This window comes from Xenopus laevis, chromosome 8L, assembly GCF_017654675.1.
Source record: "Xenopus laevis strain J_2021 chromosome 8L, Xenopus_laevis_v10.1, whole genome shotgun sequence".
Lineage (NCBI taxonomy): Eukaryota > Metazoa > Chordata > Amphibia > Anura > Pipidae > Xenopus > Xenopus laevis.
In genome coordinates, this window is record NC_054385.1 from 78,459,771 (window position 1) to 78,471,000 (window position 11,230).

At 39.9% G+C, this 11,230-nt stretch overlaps 1 protein-coding gene across 2 annotated transcripts in view; it reads left to right on the top strand.

Moving 5' to 3' along the window:
- The window catches only part of rin3.L (Ras and Rab interactor 3 L homeolog), a 50,814-nt gene extending 48,213 nt beyond the window's left edge, over nucleotides 1–2,601 (top strand). For both annotated transcript variants that reach the window (XM_018230438.2, XM_018230437.2), the window contains one exon: nucleotides 984–2,601. In XM_018230438.2, coding sequence (XP_018085927.1) covers nucleotides 984–1,280 — 297 coding nt within the window. In that variant the 3' untranslated portion in view covers nucleotides 1,281–2,601. The remainder of the gene's footprint in view (nucleotides 1–983) is intronic.
- Nucleotides 2,602–11,230: the final 8,629 nt, after the last annotated feature.

Genomic DNA, 11,230 nt, shown 5'->3' on the forward strand with positions numbered 1-11,230 from the left:
TAGCATACGGGTTGTATGGCCTACATACTGTTTACTACAGTGTCCACACTCTAAAAGGTACACAACGCTTTTAGTATTACAGTTGTAAAACCCTCTACTTTGAAATATTTGGCCCTAAACATTGGATCTGAATTCAACGCCAGATGCAATTACTTGACATGTCTTGCATGTTTTGGCGCCACATTTACTTTTTCAAAGTAGAGGGTTTTACAACTGTAATCAGGCTAACAGTTATGTTAGGTTTTTAGTCTTTTAAATATGTTCATTTTATAAACAGGTTTTAAAACATTTAAATAAAGGTGTAATTTTATAAAAAGCCCACTAGGGGTCATTAGCTCTTTCTGTATAAAACTACAGCTGTTTCAGATGGACATTTAGCCTATGATTAAGGGATACAATCCTAAAACGCGTTAGGCGGTATACAGCAGCCCTTTCCTAATAAATCCATCCAGAAGTGCCGCCTGTCTGCGGATTTTTTGTTATACTTACAGTGGGGACACTGTCGACTGAGCACCTGGACGAGGGGAGCATCGGGGAGCTGGAGCGGTCGGATCTTTTGTTTTATTGATTTATAGTTCATATAAACAAGCGACTGTGTAGCAATGGCGGAAATTGAAAAAAGGCTATATGGCACAGATTTAATAGTGGATAACGGATAACACCATTATATTCTACAGATCTTATCTGTTATCTGCTGTGTGACCTGACCCTTTTCTCATTTGAATAGCTGCCCCATTGCTACACATCAGCTTATTTATATAAACATTAGTAGTGTTTCTGAAGCAGACACAGCAGTTTTACCAGTGCAGGGCAACACTGCATTATATTCTTATTACTTTAAAACAATTTCATTTTTTGATGTTATGTTCCTTTAAGCTACAGTACGATGGCATGCCTTTTGAATAGGAAAATTGCCTATTACTAAATAGGATTTGGTGAAAACATTTTCAGCTTGTCTGAGCTCAGCCTATATGTGCTTACAGGATTTCATCACAATCTACTTTGAAGAGCTGGACTCCAAAAGCAGGACTTTGGTTATTAAGCCAGACACAAATGTAGAGCTGCTGCTGCAAGATTGCGCTGAAAAGTTCCAGGTGCTGGATCCAAATTATGGACTGTATGTGCAAGTGAATGAGCACAGCGTGCGTCTGGCTGATGATGCCCTGCCCCACCACATCAAATCCAACTTGCTCAAGAGTGATCAAAAGCTGGACTTCCATTTTGTCTACAAACTGACCAGCGCCAGTGATAATGTGGTGAAAGAACTGGATTTCCTTTAGCTCCTGTATTCCAGTGAAAGTTTGTATAAGCCAAGCACTTATTGCATGAAGCAGCTGCACCCTGATTCACTTCTAATCGCTTTGTGTAGAAAACACTGCTGGAATATGGCAGAAATGTATATAATGGCATGGATAACAAGCAAACAGGCTTTGCTTTACATCCAATAAATGTGCCATACATTGTGCACCTGAGGAATCCCTCTAGAACACATCTCTTGTTTTTTTTTGTAATATCGGGCAGTGAATGAACCTCTGATCATTTGTGCCACTCCAGAGCAGAGAATGGTTTTGTTCTCTTCTAATTATACAGAGGGACATATTTGTATATGTAAAAATCAGGACAGTAATGTTTTCTCAACTGTTTTACCTTTTTTACTGAACTGTTCCCTGTTGGAAGGGGAAGCATCACATTCTGAAATTAAACTGTGATGTGCATACAGTTCCATACAGTTCTTTCATGCTAGCCTGTGAAAAATGTACAGTATCTGGTTGAAACCAGTAATATATTCTTCTTGACTGGTTTAATGTCCATTATAAGTCAAAAGCAAAGCTTCTGAATCTTTGTCTGATTTCAAAGCTTAATATTTCATCAGTAACCAGCAAAGCTGTATAGCACGCAGCTTGAATGGTAACACAGAAGTGATTAAAGAGGAATTTACCATAATATTTTTATTCCTAAGCAAGTGTTGTTGAAAACAAAATCTTGGAAGAATAATGAAGTATCATCTACCTTTTATTACTCTTTTAGGGTCATAGTCCTGGGCATGTTATTGTCATTTTTAACAATCTCCAATTAATGCTTATAATGTGGATTCACATCATGGGTGGGTGCCTGTCCATAACATTATAACTCATTATATCAGGCTGGTAAAGCCTTACATTTGGGAAGAAAAGAATGGAACTGCGCCACTACAAGCATTATTATTACTTTCACAGAGCCAAGATGAAACAGAGCAGCAAACGATATGTGTGGAACAGATCTTTATACTTAATAATAAGCACACATACATCTTTCTGTATGCCATGGAGCTGTTACAGTGTATTTGTGATATTGTGTTTAACCTTTATGCTCCCTGGCCCGGAACCAATAAATAGTACTTAATTTTTTAACATTTTATACATTCTACACACTATACAAATGCCAATAAGCAAAGAATGCAAGCCAGTGCAGAGCATGGGGGCAGGGATATTCTCTTTTATGGCCATAAATGAAAAGGATTTACTGTAATTTTGTTTCTTACATTTATATATTACTAACCTGTACATACAGTATAAGGGATTTGTTACAATGTAACATCCAAAAATAAAAGTTTCTATATAACGTATTTGCTTTGTCCTAATTAATGTAACATTACCTCTGTAATTTTTTCCTTAATCTGTCTGCAGCTGCCCAGTATGCATATGATAAAAAGTGAAACTGTCCGACGGCTTTATGAATAAATGCAGGAAAACCCTGCAATCAGCCATTTGAATTAATCAATTCATCCACATCCCAAACCAAATCCTGGATCCAGTGAAACCCTTGTCTGAGTATTGTGCCTTTAGATGGTCATAAAACTTTGCTGTAACAAATTATAGCCTTAAAATGTAAAGAAGAGTATGCATTATTATATCAGACCCCTAGCACTTTTTTTCCCTTTCTGTTAAAGGAGAAGCAAATGTAGAATGGCTGCAGGATGCCAAATTGTAAGTTAGTTCTAATCCTAGCACAACACTTTTATTTATATAAATTTTTTTAAAAATGCATTGGCCTGTGGTGCTTTTTCTCTCAGTGCCATTTTTTCCTTTGTTACAGGCATACCTTGCACGGCACAGATATCTGCAAAGAATTTCTGTACTGTACATGGAATATTGGGACACAGAAACAGTATAGCCACTGAGAGGAGAAAGTAACCTGGGCCATTGTAACTAAAATCACTGTGGGTGTTAACAACTTGGCATCCCCTTGTAATTTTACTTGTCCTTTAAACCAGTGTGTAAAAATCATCCTTTTCTGTGTGCTGAGTTGTTTGACTAAGTACAGCTGTGTAGATGAGGGAATATAAAATACGAAGCATGGAACCATCATGTCTTACTTAGGGATGGGTGGTGCAAATATTAAGTGGGCTTGCGGCACATACAGATACTGTTAGGTCCATAAATATATGGACAGAGACAACTTTTTTCTAATTTTAGTTTTGTACATTACCACATAATTTTAAATAAAACAACTCAGATGCAGTTGAACTGCAAACTTTCAGCTTTGGGTTGAACAAAAATATTGCATAAAAATGTGAGGAACTAAAGCCTTTCTTTAACACAATCACTTCATTTCTTGGCTCAAAAGTAATTGGACAATTGACTCAAAGGCTAGTGTGGGCAATTCCTTTGTTATGTCATTATCAATGAAGCAGATAAAAGGCCTGGAGTTAATTTGAGGGGGGGGGGGCAAAATCTACAGTTTGGTACATCCTAAGAAAGAAAGAAAGCAAGCACTGGTGAACTCAGCAATGGAAAAAGACCTGGACGTCCACTGAAGAAAAAAAGTGGTGGATGATCGCAGAATAATTTCCATGGTGAAGAGAAACCGTTTCACAACAGCCAAACAAGTGAACACTACTCTCCAGGAGGTGGGCGTATCAATATCCAAGTCTACCATAAAGAGAAGACTACATGAAAGTAAATACAGAGGGTGCACTGCAAGTTGCAAGCCACTCATAAGCATCAATTATAGAAAGGCTAGATTGGACTAAAAAACATCTTAAAAAGCCAGCACAGTTCTGGAAAAACATTCTTTAGATAGATGAAACCAAGATCAACCTCTACCAGAATGATGGCAAGAAAAAGTATGGAGAAGTTGTGGAACAGCTCATGATCCAAAGCATACCACATCATCTATAAAACATGGCGGAGGCAGTGTGATGGCTTGGGTGTGCATGGCTGCCAGTGGCACTGGGACACTAGTGTTTATCCATGATGTGACACAGGACAGAAGCAGCTGAATTAATTCTAAGGTGTTCAGAGACATACTGTCTGCTCAAATCCAGCTAAATGCAGTCAAATTGATTGGGAGGCATTTCATTATACAGATGGACAATGACCCAAAACATACAGCCAAACAACCCAGGAGTTTATTAAAGCAAAGAAGTGGAATATTCTTGAATGGCCAAGTCAGTCACCTGATCTGAACCCAATTGAGCATGCATTTCACTTGTTGAAGACTAAACTTCGGACAGAAAGGCCCACAAACAAACAGCAACTGAAAGCCGCTGCAGTAAAGGCCTGGCAGAGCATTAAAAAGGAGGAAACCCAGAATTTGGTGATGTCCATGAGTTCAAGACTTCAGGCTGTCATTGCCAGCAAAGGGGTTTCAACCAAGTATTAGAAATTAACATTTTATTTTCAGTTTTTCATTTGTCCAATTACTTTTGAGCCCCTGAAAAAAGTGATTGTGTTAAAAATACGGCTTTTGGGGGGGCGTGGCCTAACACTGCATGGCGTGAGACGTGTCTTGGGAGAGCTCCGGACTCAGGCCTAATAATATTAACAAAACAGCGGAGAAGCAGACATCAGATTGGGACAAGAAATCTATAGCACCCTCTTTAAGCAACAAAGATGGGAAAAACGCTAAAAAAAGGTTCACCAACCAAACTAACGGCCTTTTACGGATCCAAAGATAAAATCGAAGGTGCGCGGAAAAGATTCCAAGATGGCGATGAGAGGGATACCTTGCGCCCATCCTCCCCAGCTTCGTCAATAGCACAGTCGCAACATGACGAACACAGCCCGTCACAGACGCAAGAAGGCCTCACAACAGCTACACTGAAAGGCCTGCTACACTCACTACGTAAGGACATACATAGCGACATGCAAAAGTCCCTAGCAGAACTGCGCACAGAAATACGTGAGATTGGCGGCAGAACCGATCACCTGAAAAATAAAATGGAGGAAATGGTGAGCTCACACAATGAGGTTATTGACCTCACCTCAGCCCTAGAGGAGGAGGTTTCTGCACTAAAACAGAAATTAGCAGATATAGAGGACAGGTCACGTCGCAATAACGTAAGACTGAGAGGGATCCCGGAATCCGTCAATACCAAGGACCTAACTGCATATGTGCAAGCATTCATGGCAGCGATTCTCCCTGAGGCGCCGGAGTCAGCCCTAATCATAGACAGGGCACACAGGCTACCGAAAGCGAGAAATGCTCCTGCGACCGCTCCCAGGGACGTAATCATACGGATCCATTTCTACCATATCAAAGACCAGCTACTCCGAGACCACCGCTCCACCCAAGATTTGCCGGAAACCTACAAGGATATCTCCCTTTTTGCGGATCTCTCCACGGCAACGATAAGGAGAAGAAAGGAGTTTGCCCACATCACTGCAGCACTAAGGGAAAATAAAATCCTCTACAAGTGGGGATTTCCCACAAAGCTAATTGTCTCCAGAAATGGAGCCACAGCAATTCTCCACACACCAGAAGATAGTCGGAAAGTGTTAGCAACCTGGGGCATTCTGCTGGAACATCATCACCCCACTACGCCGGTAAAGAAAAGACACAGAATGGAAACGGAATGGATGACACCAAGGCCCCGCGCGAGGAATTCACCATGACTCGAGACAGTCTAAGTATAACCTGTTTATTTTATGCTCATATAATCGATAATAATTTTCTGCAACTCTGAGTTACATGAGGCCAGTCGGGCCTGGACCGGAGCCCTGTAGAGACGCTCTCCCTTTGAGATCATAAGATCTTTTTTCATTTGACTCTTTGTTCTTTACTCACACCAGTTCTACACCCCCCCACAATTCTGTGAAACTGGCTGCCAAAACTCGAGACTATTTACAAAGTTCTTTTTCTTTTTACGTGCAGTATCACAGTAAATTCCCATACATTTGGGAAAGATGAGGAAACAGATTTTCCCCATGCATGTATATAGTTGGCGTACTGCCCAATATTACTTTAACCCCAGTTTTATTTCCAGGAACATGCGGTATAATAAAAAGGAATGTATGTATGTGTATTCCCGAACAATATGCTCTGCCATTGGTACAGGATGCATAGATGTAAGCCCCGGGGGTCCCGCCTATGGTCGACAATGCAACTTTGCTATAAAAGATGGCGCTTAAATTCATATCGATAAATGCTAAAGGCTTAAACTCCCCTTTTAAAAGATCAAAAATTTTACATGAGGCACAACGAGACAGAGGAGATGTAATATGGGTACAGGAAACCCACTTTGATCGCGATGCCCAGCCCTCTTTTGGTAACAAAAGATATCAACAGGTATACACGGCCTCAGCCCAAGAAAAGAAAAGGGGAGTAGCCTTATTATTTAGCAACCACACTGGTTTTGAGCTACAGAACCAGTGGCGCGACCCCCAGGGCGGATACCTCATTGTAGTGGGTTTAATAAGAGGTGAATACTATACATTTGTGAATATATATGCCCCGAACAGAGGGCAATATAAATTTATCTCCACAGTGCTACGTAAGGTAGAGGAGATAAAAACAGGATGTACTGTCATAGCGGGGGATTTCAATGTAGTTCAAAATTTGGAGCTAGACTTACAAAGGAGTAAAACCGCTAGCAATAAAATTAAAAAAAATACTAAATTTGGGACCCCACTGGCCAAATTAATAGCAACCCATTCATACCTAGACCCTTGGAGGGTAGAGTTCCCAAAACAGAAAGATTTTACATATTTTTCCCATGTACACTTAATGTACTCCAGAATAGATTTCTTCTTAGTAGACCAGTATACCCTGCAAAGGATTACAAAGACAGACATAGGGCCCATAACATGTTCCGACCATGCCCCGATTTCCATAACAATCAAAAACTCCCAACAGCCAAAAACATTCTCGTTATGGCGCCTCAATGAGGCTCTATTGACACCACAGCTCAACAAAACACACATCCAGTTAGCAATAGAATCCTTTTTTGAAACTAATATAGCTTCACAGACCTCACCTTTTATCAACTGGCAGGCACATAAAGCCACGATCAGAGGTCTATACATACAAATGGCCTCCAGAATTAAGAAACAACAAACAGCCAAAAAAAACAATTTAGAACAACAACTACTAAAACTACAAGAAGTAAATAAAAACTCCCCTTCAAAGAAAGTTACTAAGCAAATAACAGAAATAAAAGAAGAATTACATCACTTAGACCTGCAGAAAATGGAAATAGGCCTTAGAAAATTAAAAATAAGATATTACTACAAGAGAAATAAAGTAGGAGACCTACTAGCAAAGCAAATTAAAAACATCAGGATTAGATCACAGATACAATCTCTCCAAGATGAACAAAACCAAATATTATATAACCCAAAACAAATAGCAGATTGTTTTGCCAGATTCTATCAGAAATTGTATAACCTCAATAGGGACTCCAACACCCCACAACCATCAAAAAAAGGTATTGAGGAATTTCTTGCCCAGGCTAATTTGCCAAAATTATCAGAAAACCAAAAAGCAATCTTAAATGAGCAGATTACAGAAGAGGAGGTGGGCAAGGCCATTAAACGCCTGAAACCTCACAAAGCACCAGGCCCAGACGGCTACACGGCCATTTACTATAAGACATACATAGACCTGCTCACCCCACATCTAACACAATTATACAACTATGCGGCAGAGCAACAACAATTCCCAGCAGAAATGTTAGAAGCACATATCTCCCTAATTCATAAAGAAGGGAAAGACCCTAGACAATGTGCCAACTATAGGCCAATTTCCCTGCTAAACTTGGATGTCAAAATATATGCTAATATCCTGGCCTCTAGACTCCAAGAGCTACTCAGTGATATCATTGACCTAGATCAGGTGGGCTTTGTGAAGGGTAGACAGTCCTTGGATGGCACCAGACGTTTCATTGATCTTATACAGATAATTAAAAGAAAGAAAATCCCTACTCTGGTGCTATCCTTGGACGTGGAGAAAGCCTTTGATAGGGTACACCATGGCTTTCTGGAACAAACTCTTAAAGCCTACGGTATAGAAGGTTGGGGTTTAACGGCTATACTTGCACTATACTCTAAACCCACAGCACGAATAAAAATGGGAGGATTCCTCTCAGATAGGTTTAAGCTTACTAATGGTACGCGCCAAGGGTGCCCCATGTCTCCCTTAGTTTTCAACTTAATAATGGAAACCATGGCACAAACCATAAGGGACGCACAGGAAATAGAGGGAGTGAAAGTGGGTCAGAGAATACACAAGATAGGACTATATGCAGATGATGTTATCATAGCAATTACCAACCCAGAGAAAGGAACAAAAGCACTACAAGATATTCTAGAATGGTTTGGGAGAGTGTCCTTCTATAAGATAAACGTGAGCAAAACCCAAGCCATGTGCATCAACGTAACAGACAACATACAACAGACGCTGCAAAACATATACAAATTTGATTGGAAACAGAATCAACTGAAATATCTTGGAATATTCCTCACAAAAACACCAGAACAGCTTTATAAGGCAAACTACCTGGGCCTACTTGCCAAAATTAGACAAATAATAGAAACTTGGAAGATCAGCATGGTCTCTTGGTTTGGACGCTTAGCGATTGTGAAGATGATGGTCCTCCCCATAATCCTATACACATTAAGAACGGTGCCAATACTGGTCCCAAAATCCTTTTTCCAGGGCATACAGAAAATTATCACGTGCTTTATATGGGAACACAGAAAACCCAGAATAGCACAACACCTTATGACTCGACCTAATGACAAGGGGGGACTGGCAACCCCAGACATAGAAAGATACTAAAAAGCCAACATTCTAGCCCAAACATGTGCATGGCATCTACGCCCACAATCCAAAAGGTGGCTAGAACTGGAACAGGACTGTGTGGCTCCCCACTCCTTAACACAAGTTTTATGGTCACAAACACCAGAAAAGGCGGCTGAAGGAATAGACATAGTACGGGCGGGCCTGCAGTGCTGGGCAGAGTGTGCAGGACCTGAGGGGAAAATACCGTTCCCATCACTCAACGCTCCAATAAGAATGATGGAACTACATACAGAAATCAACCTGAAGTCATGGACCACCAGAGGAATGTCCACACTTAAGGACTTATATGATGGGTATCAGCTGAAAACCTTTGAACACCTGCAAAGAGAGTACAACATTCATAAATCAGACTTTTACAAATACCTGCAGATTAGACACCTACTTTCAAAGTTCCCAAACCTCCATACTAGGGAAAGGACAACCTTAGAAATTTGGTGTAATAAAAGACCAGATGCACCCAAAGGCATCGCAAGATGTTACAAACTAATATCCACGGGATCGCAACAGGGAAAGTTCCCCGCAATATTAAAATGGGAGAAAGACTTCCAACAGACATTTGCACCAGAAGACTGGTGGGGAGCCATCAAAAGATTGAAATCATATACCAGCTGCGCAGACCACATAGAAAACTATTACAAAATCTTACATAGGTGGTACTACACACCAGAAAAACTTTCTCAGATGTACCCAGGCACCAGTATGCTATGTTGGAGAGAGTGTAATAACAAGGGTTCAATGATGCATATATGGTGGAGCTGCAATATTATACAAAACTTTTGGACCATGGTTTATCAAACAATCCAGGAAGCCCTAAACATAACACTTATAAGATCACCAGCGATGGCTCTCCTGGGAATTGACACGGATATAGGAGATAAGCTATCAGAGATGATTCTAATACATATCTTTATAGCAGCGAGAAGATTGATAGCAAGACTATGGAAACAAAAAGGAGCTCCATCATACGAACAACTACTAGCGGAGATAAACTCCAATCTACACTATCAAAAAGCTGCCTGGAAAGCTACAAACCATCCCTTCAGTGACAATCCAAAATGGAAACAATGGACTTTATTTTATGATCAAAAAACCAAGGGCTAAGAGACAAAAAAAAAAAAAAAAAAGACAATCCCACAGCAATAGACTGAGGTAAAAGGAAATGTAACAGAGCAAGTAAAGGAACAGGCAGAAAGTGGATACACATGAATGCATTCTCAATATAGGATTAAGCAGAAAGCTCTTTCGATACCGCAATGGTTTGTGTCCTGGTTTCACAATAAGTTCATAATCACCCCCCCCCCCCATTTTTCCCTACCCCACATAAATAATGGCTATACGCAAACAAATCCTTCTGAGAAATCAAGGGATAAAGCTTATCATAGTTCAAGACAAGATATAGAGTTAATAAATGTTGATGTTGACATGCAAACAGATTCAAATGTATGACATTGAAATGTTTATGTAACAATCCGGTAATGTATGTACCAAGACTTATACATATGTCAATAAAGCCATGTTTTGAGTGAAAAAAAATAAGGCTTTTGTTCTTCACATTTTTATGCAATCTTTTTGTTCAACCCACTGAATTAAAGTTGAAAGTCTGCAGTTCAACTGCATCTGAGCAGAACCAAAATTAGAAAAAAGTTGTCTCTGTCCAAAGATTTATGGACCTAACTGTATCTAGCTGGTGATACTGCTTTTGTCTAGCCCAACCAGACATAATGGGTAAATGCTTAGTGCTGGAGCAGCATGTGAAAAGGTGGGGTAATTAAAATAAGGATCTGTTTTTAAAATTGTACTGACACTTTCCTATACCAAGAATGCCTGGAATGCATAAATGATTCATTTGCTGAGATGTCAAGTCTCCTAAACTATAAGGACTTTATCCCCTAAGAAACGCAGAGTCAGAAAAATCATCACTGGGATTCCACTAGAAAAAAATTCTGGTCTGGAGCTATGTAGGAGATTCAAACTTAAAGGGCCTCTTTCTTATAGAAGTCATTCTCACACAGGATTCATAGATTTAAAGATTTACAGAGGCAGTCCCTTAAACAAACACAAAGGCTTAGATAGTAATAATACTTTTACTGAACATTGCTCAGAAAAGTAATGCAGAGTAAGGAATCTGATTTTTGCTTTCATTATTCTGAAGCTGGGTACAAAAGGA